The sequence below is a fragment of the Scatophagus argus genome, chromosome 16 (assembly GCF_020382885.2).
Source record: "Scatophagus argus isolate fScaArg1 chromosome 16, fScaArg1.pri, whole genome shotgun sequence".
NCBI classification, from domain to species: Eukaryota; Metazoa; Chordata; class Actinopteri; family Scatophagidae; genus Scatophagus; species Scatophagus argus.
The window spans coordinates 22346089-22364278 of NC_058508.1; the positions used below are offsets into that span (position 1 = coordinate 22346089).

The 18190-nt window shown below is 45.8% G+C and overlaps 3 protein-coding genes across 4 annotated transcripts; all 3 read left to right on the plus strand.

Moving 5' to 3' along the window:
- The first annotated feature begins 807 nt into the window (after window positions 1-807).
- On the plus strand, window positions 808-3926 carry LOC124073120 (keratin, type I cytoskeletal 13-like). Its single transcript, XM_046415103.1, has 7 exons — window positions 808-1296; window positions 1987-2069; window positions 2360-2516; window positions 2638-2799; window positions 2906-3031; window positions 3108-3331; window positions 3745-3926. Exons 1-7 carry the CDS (start codon window positions 874-876, stop codon window positions 3866-3868), a joined length of 1299 nt encoding a protein of 432 aa, XP_046271059.1. The 5' UTR covers window positions 808-873; the 3' UTR covers window positions 3869-3926.
- A 3018-nt stretch (window positions 3927-6944) lies between these two features.
- Window positions 6945-10945, plus strand: LOC124073123 (keratin, type I cytoskeletal 13-like). The gene is made up of 7 exons (XM_046415108.1): window positions 6945-7395; window positions 7927-8009; window positions 8484-8640; window positions 9042-9203; window positions 9757-9882; window positions 9965-10185; window positions 10778-10945. The coding sequence occupies exons 1-7, from the start codon at window positions 6991-6993 to the stop codon at window positions 10872-10874; spliced, it is 1251 nt and encodes a 416-aa protein (XP_046271064.1). The 5' UTR covers window positions 6945-6990; the 3' UTR covers window positions 10875-10945.
- Window positions 10946-12683: 1738 nt separating this feature from the next.
- LOC124073122 (keratin, type I cytoskeletal 50 kDa-like) lies at window positions 12684-17367 on the plus strand. 2 transcript variants are annotated; one of them, XM_046415105.1, is made up of 8 exons: window positions 12684-12997; window positions 13982-14817; window positions 15391-15473; window positions 15595-15751; window positions 15829-15990; window positions 16167-16292; window positions 16728-16948; window positions 17208-17367. In XM_046415105.1, exons 2-8 carry the CDS (start codon window positions 14404-14406, stop codon window positions 17299-17301), a joined length of 1257 nt encoding a protein of 418 aa, XP_046271061.1. In that variant the 5' UTR covers window positions 12684-12997; window positions 13982-14403; the 3' UTR covers window positions 17302-17367. The 2 variants fall into 2 exon arrangements, with proteins under 2 accessions (XP_046271061.1, XP_046271063.1); XM_046415107.1 differs by having other exon boundaries at window positions 14255-14817.
- Window positions 17368-18190: the final 823 nt, after the last annotated feature.

An 18190-nucleotide genomic window follows, 5' to 3' on the forward strand; every position in this document is an offset into this window, starting at 1 on the left:
TCAGGATAAACCTCTACAGTCAGGCCTGGTGTCCCCTGAAGCCTGTCCCTTCCTGCTCCAGACTCAATTCGGGCCATCTGGACCCTTCTTGGCAAAGCTTGTTCATAGAAATACGTACAGCACCTGAAATTAATCTGGTAACAAGTTCGCTTTCTGTTTAATAATCTTTCTTAAGCTCTCAGGTTTCATAAATCCGTCATGTAAGGTGAACATTTCCAGACTCGGACAGAGTTTGAACCCTGCCTCTGATTCTTCTTTGAGCTTAACAAAAATACCGTCAAGCCTTCAGGCTCTGCTTATTGTTCGCTCTGTGTGCTCAAGATTATGTGGCTGACAAGGAGATTCTTAACCAAACAAGTGCTTGAGTCTGAAAACCAGTTTGGCTCCTGCTTCACAACACAATCTCCTGCCAACACTCATAAAAGCTGTAATAACAGATTGTGGTTATTGTGAGAAGGGTCAGTCTTTCACTGATGCTGATTGATTGGATGTGGCTTTTCATGCTGGGTGTGAACTTTAAAACTAAATGTCATCCAGGTCTGAACTCGCCCTGCAGAAACCTCATGTGCACTAGTCTTTGGATGCAAAGTGAAGCTCGCGTGACGATGCCTGCACGTAAATGAGCAGGTGAATGTACAGCCGATAGGTGGACTCCACATGTCTGGGACACACCCACAGTCCATTAGCCTTTTGTGCTGGGTGAAGCGGGAACAGGTGTCTCCTCCTCCTCCTTGGCTCCAGCTCACCATCCTCCCCCCTCCTCCTCACGGGCTCATCTAACAGTATAAAGAATGAGCCGTCTTCTGAGCGCTTCACTTCAATCCTCTCCAGCCGAAGCAGAAAGGCAGCCTCCTTGATCTTCATCAAAACAAAATGATATCCTACAGATCCTCAAGCATGTCATCTGGTGGTGGAGCCTACCTGGGCAGCAGCAGGTCCATGTATGGTGGAGCTGGAGGCACTCAGGTCAAGATCTCCTCTGGTGGCTCTTCCATGTCCATGTACAGTGGCAGCAGTGGCGGTGGTGGAGCTGTCTTTGGCCTTGGTGGTGGAGCAGGAGGTGGGTTTGGCTTCAGCGCCAGCAGCGCCGGCAGCATAGACATCTCTGCCAATGAGAAGGCCACCATGCAGAATCTGAACGACCGTCTGGCCAGCTACCTGGAGAAGGTGCGCAAGCTGGAGAAGGCCAATGCTGAGCTGGAGCTGAAGATCAGACAGTTCCTGGAGAGCAAGACCTCCCCCTCGGCCAGAGACTACACTTCCTTCTACGCCACCATTGCAGAGCTGCAAGGCAAGGTAGGCTCACCCCAAACTCTCTGAGCATCCAGCAACAGGTGGCTGTGGATGCTCTCCCTGTCGGCATCGCTGCCACCTGACAGTTTTTATCATTCAGTTAGAAGTTAAGGCAGGAACACTGAAGTCATGTGGTCCTGCATCTTAGTCGTACTTACAACAAAAGTGTATTTCAGTGCAGTGAACTCTGGGATTTTCCAGGGAAGAGTAGTGACCATCAAACTGCCATCATGCAAACGCCAGAACCAGATGAAATGTGATTTACAGCCGAGTGCAACTGACTGGCAGCTGACATTTCATCTTATATTACCTCCTGAAACTGCCTGAAAAAGAGCACAACAAAGAGTTTCAGTTTGTTACACTGAAAGGGCGAGAGATGAAAGCTGACGATGTCTGTGGAAAAGTCAGAAAACCATTTCAGACAGCTGCTTTAATCCTGACAAAACAACAGACAAGACTTCAGCCTCACAAACACAGCGGCTGATTAATCCTCTGGCTGAAATGAAGCTGCATGTTTACTCTGCTGCAGTGAACAGCAGAAACATTCATCACAAGGTCCTCTGAAACCAAAAGGGAAAAGTGTACATTTGTTGCTTATGAGAGTACAGATGGATAATTTTAAAATATTAGAGAGAAATCTCTAAAATGTTCTGTGAACAAAGGCCTACATAAACAGCATCTCTTCCGTCACAGATCCAGGATGCGACCAAAGTCAACGGTTCCATCTACCTTTCCATCGACAACGCAAAGCTGGCGGCCGATGACTTCAGGATCAAGTAAGAGAATTCATTTTTACTTTAAAAGTCCTGAGCAAATTCAGGTAGAATTTCAGATCTTTGACACACAAAGTTGTGCTTCTGCTTCTGAGTCGTCTAGAAGTCCGTGAAGGAAGCTGTCGCGGCTTATTAGCTGTATGGAAGAGAGAATTTACTGTGACTGAGCAGCGCTAATGTGTTAGCAGTTGATTCTTTTCATTTCAAACAATTTATTGCAATTTGTCTCTCTTTGTTTGCGTCGTGTTTCAGATGGTCGGGTTACGAACTGATTTGTCGTTGTCGTCCTGCAGGTACGAGAACGAGTTGTCCATGCGTCAGTCGGTGGAGGCCGACATCGCCGGGCTCAGGAGGGTTCTGGACGAGCTGACACTGAGCCGGACCGACCTGGAGATGCAAATCGAGGGCCTGAGGGAGGAGCTGATCTTCCTCAAGAAGAACCATGAGGAGGTCAGTGGGCTCTCAGACCTGATTAAACTGATGCTTTATTAGGATGAATAAATGACGTCTTAGAAACACCTTGGTGGATGTTTTATGGTTTAATCCTCTCCTTTCATGTGCCTCCTGGTAGGACCTCCTGGCGATGCGAGCTCAGATGAGTGGCCAGGTGAACGTGGAAGTGGATGCTGCTCCAGGTGAAGACCTCACTAAGATCATAGCGGAGGTCAGAGAGCACTATGAGAATGTTGCTGCCAAAAACAACCGAGACCTGGAGACCTGGTACCAGACAAAGGTGAGGACATGACTGTGCTAATGAGTATTTCTGAGTACTAAATTAGTTTTTCTGCGTACCTTTACAGTCTCTTGTGACTATGCTGTTGTTCTCGTCCTCCACACAGACAGAAGTATTGAACAAAGAAGTCGCCAGCCACACAGAAACCCTCCAGACCTCCAGATCTGAGATCACGGAGATCAAGCGAACATTGCAGGGCCTGGAGATTGAGCTGCAGTCTCAGCTCAGCATGGTGAACATCACATCTTGTCTTTTCAGATCTGCTGTCTTTTGTCTTTGTGAAGTTAAACTGACACTCGCTCCTGCAGAAAAATTCGCTGGAGGCCACGCTGGCTGAAACTCAGAACCGGTACGGCATGCAGCTGGTGGCTTACCAGAGCCAGGTGACCATGCTGGAGGAACAGCTGTTGCAGCTGAAGGCCGACCTGGAGAGACAGGGACAGGAGTACCAAGTGCTGCTGGACATCAAGACCAGGCTGCAGATGGAGATCGCCGAGTACAGGAGGCTGCTGGACGGAGAGGCCAGCAGCAGGTGAGTTAAACCTGTAGGATGGAAGCTCTGCAGGGAGGTGTTGCAGACCAGAAAAACACAGATGGAGTCTGGGGTGTTCAAGTCTGGCAAAATGAAATCTTTAACTCCTATCCAACATTTTTAATTTGACAAAGATGTACATGTACATCTGTTTAATGTTTCCTTCAGAGACAGTAAAGCCTTTGAGGCGTTGTTTTGGTTGTTGTTGAAAATCAATAACTGATTGTGACTTTATTAGCAGATTAGCATTGAAAATGTAGAATTTGCATTTAGATTTTAACCACATTTTCATTGCGTAAAAGACCAAAATGCTCTAAAACATCAAACGAGGTGAACTCTGACTTTGTGAACAAAAAGGCCGAATGTGATAAAACGTCAGGCTGAACTGCGTGCTGTTTGTGTCTGTCCTGCAGCATCACCACCACCAGCTCCAGCTCCACCTCCACCACCACACAGAAAGTGATCACCATCGTAGAGGAGATCGTGGATGGGAAGGTGGTGAGCTCCTCCAGCGAGACCGTCAGTCAGACCATCTGAGCACCAGCACCAAAATAAATGTGCAAATAAATGTCTGCTGAGGCGTTTCAAAATAAAACATGGCCTGTTGTGTCTTCTGTTGCAGTACAATGTGTAAAAAAACACAAAACAGGCAGATTAATGTTGACATGTTCACATCTTCGTTGGTTTCCTTTTAGCTTTTAACTCCAGATTTTCTCATCTCAGGTATTGTTTGGAAGTGAATGAGATTATGACCGCAGAGTGGATGTGAATTCTGAGAAGTTCAATGAAAGACAGATTTCTCGGTCTTTTAGATCTTTGAGAGGCCTGAAAAAGCCAAAATGATTTCACAAAACAGTAAACATTCAATTTAACTCTCTCAACATAAACATACGTTGCGGTGGAATGTCTCTGAGTACAGTAAAGGCACACAGTGACACATAAACCGCCAACTCATTTCCTGAAACGCTGGGCGGCGCAGGCGGCTCTCGTGTTTTATCCGCCGCAGAGGCGTCTGAGAGGCGGGTGGTCTTTTAAACATTTTCTTTTCATGCTTTTTACTTCCACTCTCTTGCATCTGTTGCACTTTTTACTTAACATTAATCTCATGAAACACAACATAACGCTGACTTACATCTTCTGAAACCTGCAGTGCAGAATTTTTGTCTCCCCCTTCTGGCAGTGAGATGAAATACACAAAGACTGAGGCAACCAATCAGAGGCAGCGCAGGGCAGGTCTCAGCAAATCCATGATCCTGTCACTATCAGGGTCTGAAATCTGTCCTCACAAACAACACAGTACACACAAAGTGAACTAATCGAGCCGTAAACCCGCAGACAGTCGGAGTTAATCTTCCACTTTAAAGCCACCTGAGTCTCATCTGCGATGTGGCTGCCAGTCCCAGTCTGAAACCGCACATCATAAAACCTGTTTTTACAGTCAGACTGAGTGAAGCAGAGACGACATTCGTGAGCTTTCAAAAGCAGCTTAAAAACAACACACGGTAATACAGTTTTACACAGGAAACATTACACACATGCAGTCCAGTAACCTGAGCCTCCAACAGGGCCGCCCTGTTCTCACCAAACCAGCTGGCACCACAAAGTACGCCACCAATCCAGTCTCCATGCAGCCAACATGCGGAAAAACAAAACAAATTTTATATATAAAAAAACAACCACAGCAAGCAGCGCAGAAAATGATCAATCAGCTATTAACATGAGTTATTAATCATCATCAGAATCAGAAACAGAATTCCTTTATTTATCTCTGGAGGGAAATTCTTGAAATCAATATTTGCATCCATCCATCCATTTTCTACACCGCTTATCCGTCAGGGTCGCGGGGGAGCTGGAGCCTATCCCAGCTGACTACGGGCGAGAGGCGGGGTTCACCCTGGACTGGTCGCCAGTCAATCGCAGGGCCAACACACAAAGACAAACAACCACACACTCTCACACTCACACCTAGGGGGCAATGTAGAGCAGCCAGTTAACCTAATGTGCATGTTTTTGGTATTGTGGGAGGAAGCCGGAGAACCCGGAGAAAACCCACGCAGGCACAGGGAGAACATGCAAACTCCACATAGAAGGGCCCAGACCGGGATTCGAACCTGGAACCCTCTTGCTATGAGGCGACAGTGCTAACCACTGCACCACCGTGCCGCCCTGTTTGCATGCATTTAGAGCTAAATTTGTGTTGCTTTCTTACCTCCTCACGGCTTCGTTAGTCAGAACGTGACGGCCGCATGTTGTACGTAATGTGTGAAATAACAAAATGTGAAAGCTTCACTGCAAACTGAATTAAAAGCAGAAGTCTATCAAAAAGTACCGTAACCTTTTGACTTAACAGTGTTTGTTGTGCTTGTGTTTATTTAGAAACTAATTATGTAGTTTGAGTTCATCTGGAGTATTTTAGAAGCAAATACTGTCTTTGTAAGAAAGGATTTCGTGTTTTTAATTTAAGCCACCTGTATGGATCATGAAAACAAGCCTGACATTCAGAACAAACTGAACTGCTTGAAAATCAGTTGAAAATGACTTTAGTTGTGTAGAGATGTCCTCCCCCTGTGGACTTACAGGAGACGCGGCCTCCCCGTACCCACATGGCGGTCGGATCTCCAACCTGAGTTTAAGCACAAACTGCTCTACAAAGCAGTTCTGAGAGGGGGGTTGATGGTTTGTTCAACTCGTGTGTTTCTGTCTGCTGGCAAACATCAGAAAGCTAACAGAACTCTGAACGAAGTTTCACAAGCTGCTGAGCCTGAGCTGCTGTGTTCCTGCCACACCCAAACATCTCACCAGGGTAAAACCTCAACATCCACCCCAAGCGCCTCGAAAGATCACGGAGCTACACCTTCCAATATCTCAGGATTCGACTTCCACCGTGTAAATATTTGTGTTTTCTGTTGCACAAGCCGCTCTGTCAGGAAAACATCCTCAGATCACAATTTCAATAAAAGATGCACTTACAGTAGGTGTTGCTGCCATGCGTATTTACCTTATGATTTACGTGATTGTGCCTGGTTAGATTATTTAACGGGTTACCATAATGGACTGTGTTTGTGTCATTGACGAGTTTCCACATTAATCAGTGAAACTCTTGGCCCGCCCAGCAGCTCCAGCGAGTGCGTTGCCTGTCCTGTTCAGTCGTGGCAAACAGAGTCTGACTGAAGAGCTGACACGAAGGATTCCATTGTTTGCTTTCAGACCTGCCTGACCCACAATAACACACAGGCCGCTCAGGTCTGAACATGCAGGTAGGAATCCAGGTGGAGGCGAGACAGATAAGGGTCTGCGGTCTGCCGAAGTTTGAAATGAGCAGAAATGTGAGGCAGTTCAGATAAAAGTAGATCCCATCAGGTTCACAGAGGAGGAGATACTCCTGAACAAACGGGATGATTGAGTCACCTGAAAGTAGAGCAAACACAGTGGTGGTTCTGTGTGTTCTGTCATTGTGCAACAGGAGTGTAGTTAACATTCCTGCTGCGATACGTCTGTTCCACTGTTTATCATGTGGCTCGGCCGGCTTGTGTCTCTCGCCCTGAGGTGTGTGGCTGGGGCCCTGAACCCCTCCCTCATTTTCAGGCAGCATAAAAGGAGCTGAGTCCAACCTCTCCCTCATTCTCTCCTCTCCTCCAGAGCAGGCAGACTCCTCCATCATGTCCTACTCTCGCTCCGTCACCTACTCCAGTGGAGGCCGAATTGGCTCCATGAGGGCGCCCAGTGTATACGGCGGCGCCGGCGGCTACGGGGTCCGCATCTCCAGCACAAGCGCCCCCAGAAGCTTCTCCTCTGCAGGTGCAGGGTTTTCTGTCGCTGGCGCTGGTGCTGGTGCCGGTGCCGGCTTCAACCTGAGCGACGCCCTTGACATCTCCGACAGCAAGAAGGCCACCATGCAGAACCTGAACGACCGCTTGGCCAGCTACCTCGAGAAGGTGCGCAAGTTGGAGGAGGCCAATGCCGAGCTGGAGCTGAAGATCAGAAAGTTCCTGGAAAACAAGACCAAACCCGAGGGCCACGACTGTGCCGCATTCAAGGCTGTCATCAGCGACCTGCAGGACCAGGTGAGACCAGGTTCTGATTCTGTATGGAGGTTTGTGACGAGGTCAGACTACAGCAGAGGCTCAGCAGAAAGACTAGAAGGGTGAGATCATGTGAAAACACAAAGATAAGAATACTGCCTGAAACAGAAGATGCCCCCTTTCATAAAACTTTTCAGAAAATCTTTTGCAGCACAAAAGGTTTTTCTTTGGTGACATGAAAAAAGAAAAAAGAAAAAAACGCCCCGCAGCCACACTCAGGTGTACAGACATGATGGCTGTTTCCTGCAGGATGAGTACAGGTGCAGCCACACCCTCAACACAGCAAGGACACCTGCAGCAGAAACAGTCGGCTCGTTTTGCATGATGGGGGCAGAACAGGAGATCATGAGGGGAAATTTGACTTACCTTTGCATAGGTTTCAATACGTCAGAATCAGTCACGCCCTGCCGTCTGCTGCTTCCTTTCCTGGATCAGCTGAAACGTTTAAAGATTCAGGTCAAGTTCAGAAAATAAACACATCCAACCTAAACCTGAACTTCCTCTGGGTTTCAGATTCTCGATGCCACCCGGACAAACGGATCTCTCTACCTGGCGATCGATAACGCCAAGCTGGCCGCCGATGACTTTAGGGTCAAGTGAGTGCAAATATTAAATAAAGTTAACTTTAACGCACGTCCTGTTTGAACAAGTACATCTGCAGGGTGTCAACTTCAAATATTTTACTCAAAGGTCAAGATGGTTTTAAATATATTGTTCATATTATTTTATCAAAAGGAAGAAAAACATCAGAAATGCACCTTTTGGTCTCAGGCGTGTTCCTGTCTGTCTTTGCTGATTTTACAGTGAAAAACTGATAAACTGTGAGTGACAGCTTCTCTCTCTGAAGTGTACAAAAACACAGAAGGTCAGTTAGATCCATTAGATTGGAGTGGAGTTAAATATAATCCATCCTTCACTGCTGGTTGGGCCCAAACATCCACATCAGCCTCCTCTGTAAGGCTTCTGACAGACAATGACACGACTACCAAAAGTCCTTTTCTTGTTAAGCTTTGTTTGGTTTTTCTGGTCTGATGTTTGGGATGAAGCTGCTTGTTTGATTGTGGCTGCAGGTACGAGAACGAGCTGGCCATGCGTCAGTCTGTGGAGGCCGACATCGCCGGCCTGAAGAGGCTCCTGGACGAGTTGACTCTGGGAAGATCCGACCTGGAAATGCAGATCGAAGCACTGAGGGAGGAACTCATCCAGCTCAAGAAGAACCATGAGGAGGTGGGCATGAAATGAAACGCTTAAAACGATTCAAGTAATTTTTTAAAAAAAGCATTTTAGTCTGTGAAATTTGGTGGATTTAGCAAAGCTGCTTTAGTGTAGAAGATAGTTTGGGAAATCTTCATCTTTGCAAAGAGGAAAAAAAGATCATCATCATCATCTGTTTTCATAAAATCTCCACAGCCTTCAGCAGAATCGACATCAAGGCATCCAATCTGTGATCTGTGAAAAGTGATCGCAGATTATTATCATTTGATTTGACAGTTAGAGATTTTGAGGGGTTCAGTTTAAAAGTAGATGGAAATAGTAAAGTGGGTGATGAAAACTTGGATCTTGACGACCGATTTTGATCTTATTATCACTGACCAGTTCCTCTTTGATCTGGATGCGTTTTCCTGCAGGACCTGCTGGCTCTGAGGTCCCAGATGGGAGGTCAGGTGAATGTGGAGGTGGATGCCGCTCCTCAGGAGGATCTGTCCTCCGTCATGGAATCGATCAGAGAACACTACGAGACTGTTGCCAACAAGAACCGCAGAGACCTGGAGGCCTGGTTCCAGGCAAAGGTGAGTGATACCAACCCTCTGATTTCAAGAACCTGATGATGATATAGGCTGAGATCAAACCCTTTTCCTAAATGTATCCTTCTTTAAGCTTTAATGTCTTTGTAATAATGTGGTCATAGTCAACAGCAAGACCACGAAACACAGCTGTAGAGGTGACATCAACCTCCCCTCAACCACCTTCACCCCTCATATGAAAGTAGTCTGACCTTGTCTTTCCACAGAAAAGTGGAGTGTTTGCCCTTTCACTTCCCTGTAGGAGTTTTCTAGCAGTATCTAGTGGCTGTCAATGGAACTGCAGCCTGAGACTTGCTTCAAGACACAAGACAAAATAAAAACAATAAAAATACATATAATGTATGACTGCTTTAAAATGTAAGACAACATTGTGTGATTTTGACTGTATAAAAATATTTTTTATATTTTATTTTAAAAAATCATAATTTTGATGTGAGAAATAAATGAAAAGCAGTGTGTCATCGGCATACATGCTGATTTGTCAGCTGAGGTTTACCTTCCTTCCTTTTTTCTCTTTGGGTTTTTGGTGTTTTTGTAGTCTGATGATCTTAATAAGGAGGTTGCCGTCAGCACAGAATCTCTTCAGTCATCACGCTCTGAGGTCACAGAGGTCAAACGCTCCCTGCAGGGCCTGGAGATCGAACTTCAAGCACAGCTCAGCATGGTGGGTTTCTGACAATCTTTGTTTCTTTCATATGAATCAGCAAAGTCTGTAAACCTCCTCAAACTCTTTCTTCCCCCACCAGAAAGCATCTCTGGAAGGAACCCTCGCCGACACTCAGAACCGGTACAGCAACATGCTGGCTGGTTACCAGAGGCAGGTGTCCAGTCTGGAGGACCAGCTGGCCAAGCTGAGAGCTGATCTGGAGCGTCAGGGACACGAGTACCAGATGCTGCTGGATATGAAGACCAGACTGGAGATGGAGATCTCTGAGTACAGGAGGCTGCTGGATGGAGAGCTGTCTGTGTGAGTGTATATTTTAAATATTTAAAAATGTTTAAAATATTTAACAATACAATCCAAAGCTAAATAACTAAAAAAGGAAATAATAATAATAAAAAAACCCAAAACAAAACATTGGAACAACTCAAATTATTATTTCCTCATTTTGATTTGTAAAGTAAAAATAAGGATCTAACATTTACTTTCTGTGAGATTTCATATGTGCATACATTCCACAAGAAACAACTCAAAACTAATGAAAAGCATACAAACAAACAACTATTTGCATGTAAAAAAAATACATAAGTGATATATTTTGCAGCTTAATGAAAAATAAATATTTTTATAATGTAAATAATATGAACACTCTGGTGGTCTGTGAATGGTATGAAAACCAGTGAATGATGCTTAAGATCCCTGGGTAAAAAAACCAAAGCAATGAAATGTCTGAATGAAAAATCAAAAATGTTGAAACAATTCAAAGATTAAAGTGCACTAAATAAATAAAGTACATAAATCTGCAAACAGTGATGGACTTTATTGGTCTTAATCACTGTTTTTGTGTCGGTTCGGGGTGAACATCTGGCAGTTCTGATGTTTGTGTGTTTTCCTGCAGGCCGTCTTCAACCACTTTGAGTCGTAAAGTTCTCATCGTCACCAAAGAGATCACAGAAGATGAAGACATCAGCTCTGAAACTCCGGACAAACAGTGAGACAACAAGCCTCCGTCAACAAGCTGCCAACCTCAGAAATACACAAATAAAACATTTCTGATGAACTGAAACGTGTCTGTGGTTTTTCTGTGTAAAGCACATCAGTTTCCAGAGGACGGATGAACATGCAGCAATATGCAGTGTGTGAATATAATAACCCATGCTTTAATGCAGGCATGTCTCCTGGTCCACAGGAGGGCCGCTGTGGCTGCAGGTTTTCTTTCCAACCAAGTAGCAGCACACTAGACTTGACTCATTTAATCAACTGATCTCCGTCTTCAGACAGCTGATTGGTCAAACGGTGTGCTCTTGGTTGGTTGGCACAAAAACCTGCAGCCACACCGGCCCTCCTGTGGACCAGTGTGATATGCCTGCAATGTAATACGTTTAATTATTATTTACTGTACATTTATTTATACATCACCTGTTTACTGAGTGAAATGAAAGAAAGCGTAGACACAAAGCATCAAAATGTTATGTACATGTGTGTCCAACACACCAACCTGCACACACGCATGAGAAAGGCTTTAAATGACAACGTGTCTTCAGCCTGCAGTCCTGCAGCAAACAAAGAGGAGCACATCCAGCGAGGCACTTCCTTCTGCTTTCAAAATAAAAGCTGGGACAGTGTTAACCACCAGATGGAGACAAAGAACTTTATGAGGACTAAAACCACGTTCCGTGTGTTGCCATTAAAGCCGTCATGATTTAGAGTCAAACTAATATAAAAGTTCTTACCAGCTTTATATCACAGTGGCCACGAGAACAGAGAAAACTGTTAATAAGATTATATGAGAATACTGAAGTGGAGCTCATCGTCTGGTCTGAGCTGAGCGCAGCCTGCAGGAGCCTGACGAGCCTCGTCTTGGTGCTACCATCTGATCCGACTGCCTGTGGGATTTAAAGCTGCTGGTTGGAGCACAAAGGCCTGCAGACTGAGCAGGACTCAGCGTTTGTGTTGTGCTTCGATAAACGTCGATACGTTTCCACTCGTACCATATTTGCACACACATTTGAAAACTTTCCGGTAATTTCTTTTGCATATTTAAAATTCATAACCACAAGAGTAAAAATCGAGTCTGTTTGCAGTTGGAGGCAAACAGTCAATCATCTGAAAGTGAAGTGAAAACTCAGCCAGAGGGCATCTGAACCAGTTCAACCAGTCGGTCCAGAATTACAGTAAGCTGCTTTAGTGTTTCAGATTCTGAGACCCCCTACAGTTTTGGGATATTTGTACTCGTCCTTCTACTTCACACTTTACACTTCTAGCAGACTGCATCTCAGAGGGAAATACTACACTTTGTACTTGTACTTATAACAAAGTATTTCAGTGTAGAACACTGCAGAAAGACGAGCCAGGCAGGACTCTGCTGGTCCTGGATCAGGTCTAAAGGAGACCTGGATTAGTCAGGACCACCAGATCTGAACTGCGAGTCATTCCGTTCACACTGTTTTATCTCCAGCAGCCACAGTAACAATAACAACCTCATGTGAAATCTGAGGAATCCTCCTTTACTGCTTTGTCTGCTCCTTCAGACCTCCTGACGTCCGAGTTTGACCAAAAGCCTCGCAGGTTTCACTGACATGTTGAACACGTAACAAATGGCATCAGGTGTTTCCACATGTTTTAGCTGAACGGATTAACAGGCAGGACAAGCGTAAGTGATTGTGAATCTGACTGTCAGGTGTCACACAGGTGATGTAACTTTAACGCTTTGACAGCCAACGTGTGCCTGTGAGCTCTCATTACAAAACCTCAGGAAAATCATGTCAGAAATAACTTTTGTGAATCTAACGCTTATCCTGCTGTGTCACTCTGGTTGTAGAAACTCCCTTATAAGTTCACTTACTTATTGGCCGAATCATGTTTATTTCTCAATCACAGACTCTTGAGAAACATTTCCTCAAACTCTGACAGTTTGAAAGGCAGAAAACAGTTTGATTTAACAGCTGGTAGAAATACAGAAGCTCCAGTCAGGCGGCTGCAGCTCAGTTCGAGCTGATTCCAGTTCAGTTCTGTGACTCTCGGTTTTTCCATTCCTCTGTGAACTGACCTGAGGACTGTGAGGCGTTTAGGGTCCAGACCTGAGAGACAGGAGCTCTTGCAGGAACTGGACCAACAGGTGAGGCTTCATTCCCTGCATACTGACAGCATGAAATTTATTACCAAGTTTCACTGACACACAATCAACTGCATTGACACAACAAGCACATATCTGCATGTCTGTGCTTGTTGTTCTTTTCTGTCTTTGCTGTTCTCTTTTAAGATACTTTCTTTTAGGACATTTTTGATCATTACAAAATGTGACATTTTATGACATGAACATTTATCCCAGTGTGTCATTCTGGATGTAGAAAATACTAAATGCCTTTAAGTTTAGTTTTATATTTACTGCCTAAAAGCTGTGGAGTTACTGAACCTTTTCGTTTTATTTCCACTTTGTAGTCATGGCAGCGGGTGGCAACATAAGGTTCAGGACCCACAAACTGGTCACAAGATAAACCTGAAGTGTTACAAAATTAGTAATGAGTTAGAGGAAAAGGAGGGAAAAATAATTTTCATAATTTTTTCTCCCTTTTCTTTTGTCTTTGCTGTCTTGTTGTGGAACGCAGCTCAGTTTCAGCTGTTCAGGATGACAGTGAGCATCTCGAGAGGTTAAAATCACAGATGCTCCAGCATCTCAGTGTCACGTTTTGTCGCACTTTGGCATGAAAGGTCCATGTGTGTATGAATGTGCAGTACCTGCAGGGGGCGATGATGAGCAGACAGTCAATTGTAGTAAGACATCACCGCCATGAAAATGCGATAAGCGTAACCAAACTGAAATGTTTCTTGGCAAGCTTTATTTTGAAAGTCTAGCTGAAGTGTAAATGTGTACTTCACACGTCTTGGCGAGGTAAAATGTCACACTTACTGGTGTGTCTATTTCATGCTTCAGGGTGACGCCAAGCAACATGTTCTCAGCTTGTAGAAATGAGTGAACTTTGCTTCCACGAAGCTGTGAAGAGTGTGAAAACTATGAGCTCAGCTTTGTGATGAAGCAACACTTCATTCAGTCGAAGAAGCTGAATTTTCTTGGGCTATAAAAGAACGTTTTATCCTTCAGTTTTGAAGCCACCTGAAGCTCCCGACATCCTGGCATCTCTGTGAGCTCGAAGATGTCTGACTGGATGTGAACTGACAGGACCGGACCATCAGGTGGAGGAGGCTGTACAAACAGCTGTCGGGCCCTTCTGAAATATGGCCCCGAGGCACCAGAACCGCCCTCCATGGACTGAAGCAGAGAAAGTGTTGAGGCTTTCTCTGTGAGCTATAAACCCACCAGACCTGCTGGACTTCACCTGCTCAGCTTAGATCTGTATCCCCCCCGTCCCCCCAGGCCACATGGCGACTCTCACGGCATGTTTGGCATCTCAACCTGACTGAGCACCGCCTCTCCCCCAGCCTCATTTTGAGGCATAAAAGGAGCAGATGAGCCAGCAGCTCTTCACTCTCTGCTCAGAGCCGACGACCAGCTGACCCTCAGCCATGACCTCCTTCTCCAGCCGCAGTAGCTACATGTCCTCCTCCTTGAGGAGCTCCACCACGATGGCCCCCTCCTGGTCCTCCTCCTCCCGCCGGGTAGGCAGCATGGGAGTCGGCAGCGTGTACGGAGGAGCCGGAGGTTCTGGAGTCCGTGTCTCCAAGGCCTCCGCCTCCTCCTCCTTAGGTGCTGGAACTGGCTTCAATCTGAGTGACGCCATCGATGTCTCCGTCAGCGAGAAGGCCACCATGCAGAACCTGAACGACCGCCTGGCCAGCTACCTGCAGAAGGTGCGCAGTCTGGAGAAGGCCAACGGGGACCTGGAGCTGAAGATCAGACAGTTCCTGGAGAGCAGAGCTGCACCCGAGGCTCACGACTTCTATGGCTTCAACATCCGCATCAAAGACATGCAGGACCAGGTGAGAAGAGAAAGACAGGACATTAAGACATGTTCAACCAATCAGATGTTTTCAACTGGAGATCAGAGACCCGGGTTAGAGATGTACTTACAAGGTCATGTATTTGCTTATGTTTCTAGAAAATGACGTTTGTTTATAAAAGACAAAAGCAGAAATAATAAAAATGTTGGGTTGAAAAATAAAAGAAATTCTATAAATAAGTTCAAGTTACGGTGCTCTGGTTTGAATCGGTTGGAGGTTTTTCAGGTGAGTGTGGATGCGCTGGAGGAATCTGATTTCATGACTTCAGTGTTTTAGTCTGATCAGCCTCTTCTTCAGTCAGTTCTTCAGAAGTTCAGTCAGTTGTTGGTCAGTTCAGCAGCTTTCGTGTAAATTTACCTAAAAAGTCCCAGATTGACATCTGCATATGAAGTTTGTGCTGTCACAAACAGTTCTGAAGAATTAGATAGATAGATAGATTAATAATTTAACAGTCTTGCAAACTGGTTGTGTTCTCCAATAGTTGCACATCTTTAAAAAATTGAATTCACTCTGCCAGTTACTCATGTGGTTCTTCTCTTCCTTCCTGCTCAGATCAGCATCGCTGCTCGTGGAAACGCCGCCCTGGTCCTTGCCATCGACAACGCCAAACTGGCCACCGACGACTTCAAAGTCAAGTGAGTGTGAGACTTTTCAGTGTCCAACATGAAGTAACGTGACTGCGTTTGTCTTTCTGGGAACACGCTCTTCATGTAACCTCCAGCTGAGTTTCTTGAACTCATTTTGGCGTCTCTTCAGGTACGAGAACGAGTTGGCCATGCGTCAGTCGGTGGAGGCCGACATCGCCGGGCTGAGGAGGGTCCTGGACGAGCTGACGCTGAGCCGGAACGACCTGGAGATGCAGGTGGAGGGACTGAAGGACGAGCTGTTCCAGCTCAAGAGGAACCACGAGGAGGTGAGACCAACAAAACCGAGACAGAAAAGGAAACGTAAAGATAAAAAGACGGACGAGTAACCGGGTTCCCCCTGCAGGACCTGCTGGCTGTGAGGGCCCAGATGGGAGGTCAGGTCAACGTGGAGGTGGACGCTGCTCCTCAGGAGGACCTGTCCACCGTCATGGCCGGAATCAGAGAGCACTACGAGGCCGTCGCCAACAAGAACCGCAGAGAACTGGAGTCCTGGTTCCAGGCCAAGGTGAGCCCACAGCGTCCTGTTTTCTGCTCTGAGCGTGGTGACTGCTGCCCCCTGCTGTCCAAAACCAGCTCCCACCGCAGTTACACTAAAAACACTGTGTGGTGTTTGAGGATGTTTGCTGATGTCTGATACCCTGATACTCGATCAATAACGTGATCGATACTTGGTCTCCACAGACGGCCGAGCTGAACAAAGAGGTGGCTGTGAGCACCGAGACTCTGCAGACGTCCAAGTCCGAGATCGGAGAGATCAGACGAACCATTCAGACCCTGGAGATCAAACTGCAGGCTCAGATCAGCAAGGTGACGAAGCGATCCGGATCCGTCATACGTATCTGACCAATGAGCTTTAAGCTTTTGGACAGAAAAGGACACCAAGAAACACCTAAAAAAATCACTTTGGTTTGTTATCGACGCTCGAATTCGGATGTTTCGTTGCTGGCATTTAATTGTTTCTGTTAATTTCACTTGAGTTTCTGGCGAGAAGATAGAAAAAATGAAGAAATGAACTTTTTGTTTTGGGATCACAACTTCAGTAGCTCAGAGTTTCTTTTTGACCATTTTGACAGTTTCTTCCACTTCTCTTCTTTCCTGGCAGAAATGAGCTTCCACCTCATTGTGAATGTGAAACATTTGAGGGTTTATTGTTATGGATTCATTAAAGTGCTTTACTGTGAAATCAGAGTGAGGGTAAGCGCTGAAGCTGACCCGACTGTCCTCCATCTTCCTCCTGACCAGAGAGGAGCTCTGGAGGCGACTCTGGCTGAGACCAAGAGCCGCTACGCCAACATGCTGACAGGTTACCAGGGGCAGGTGGTGGCTCTGGAGGAGCAGCTGTCCCAGCTCAGGGCAGACCTGGAGAAGCAGAAGGTCCAGTACTCAGACCTGCTGGACATCAAGACCAGACTGGAGCTGGAGATCGCAGAGTACCGGAGGCTGCTGGACGGAGACACCGAGAGGTGAGAGCAGGAAACACTTCGGCGACTCCGTCTTACGAGTCACAAACCTTCTCTAACCAAATTATACTGAACCCACAAGTTTCACATAATTACTACATGAAGTTCACATGGAAGCGAAGAGAAAACATCTGATTATTGTGTTATCATCTGTTTTTCTTTTAATCTTGTTTATTTTTATGATAATAAAATCATGAGATTGGAAGGAAAGTCAGCAGAAAAAATCCAAATGAAACTTCTCTGTCCTGTGTTTCTGCCACAGCATCACCACCACCACCACCAAGACCACCAGGGTGGTGACCATCGTGCAGGAGGTGGACTCTTCTGGGAACGTGGTGACCACCAGCAAGAGTTAAACCACAAGAAAACCAGAAACTGTAAAGTGTGTCAGTGGATCTTCAATAAAAATGAAGTCTGGAGTACCTGTGCTTCGTGTGGTTTTATTTCATTATTTCACGCTGACACATCGGCTGTTTGTTTGACTTTCGGAAAGCAAATTTCTGCTGTTAATGTTACTGATGAGGAAACAGTTTACATGTTTTTATCCTCTCTGACTCATAAACTCTTCACAAAAACCAGCAACCATGTGGACTCACCTGCTGACTGTTTCCTCTGATGATCCACTCCGTCGAGATGCGTCCAAGGCGCAAATTCACCGCCAACGTAATGACTGAAGTCGACGTGGTTTCAGGTTTTTGTTTCTGAGCTCACGCTCATACACACCACACACACCTCTGAGCCTGGCTGGGGTTCCATCCCACGTCACCTGGACCCTGTTCAGCAAAGACCAATGAGGGAGATCGTGAGGACCAGACTGAAGGAGGAAGCTGGAGAAAAGTCACCAAGAAACTGGACTGAAAAACAACAAAAAAATTCAAATTTGAAACTCTTTAGTTTGCCTCTGCGTTTAACAATCAGTCAGATCCCATGTCACCTGGACACAGAGACAAAGAAATGTCCGATTTCTGATCTTAAAAACGGTTCCCTCTTGACCTTTCACTTTGGAAAGAGGTTTAGCCTGCTGTCTGATCCTGATCAGGGAGCCGACGCCGCCGCGGTTCAGGAAAACCGGCAGCACTGTCATTTCCAGTCGCCCCAACAGAACAGGATAATGAACACGAAAGGCCCAAGCTTAGTTCATCACGGTCTGTTAGAAACAAACTCAGCTGACGTCAGCTCAAAACAAAACTTTAAAACCTTCATGATCTCCGTCCTTCAGCTGATTTTAAATGTGGAAACTGCAGA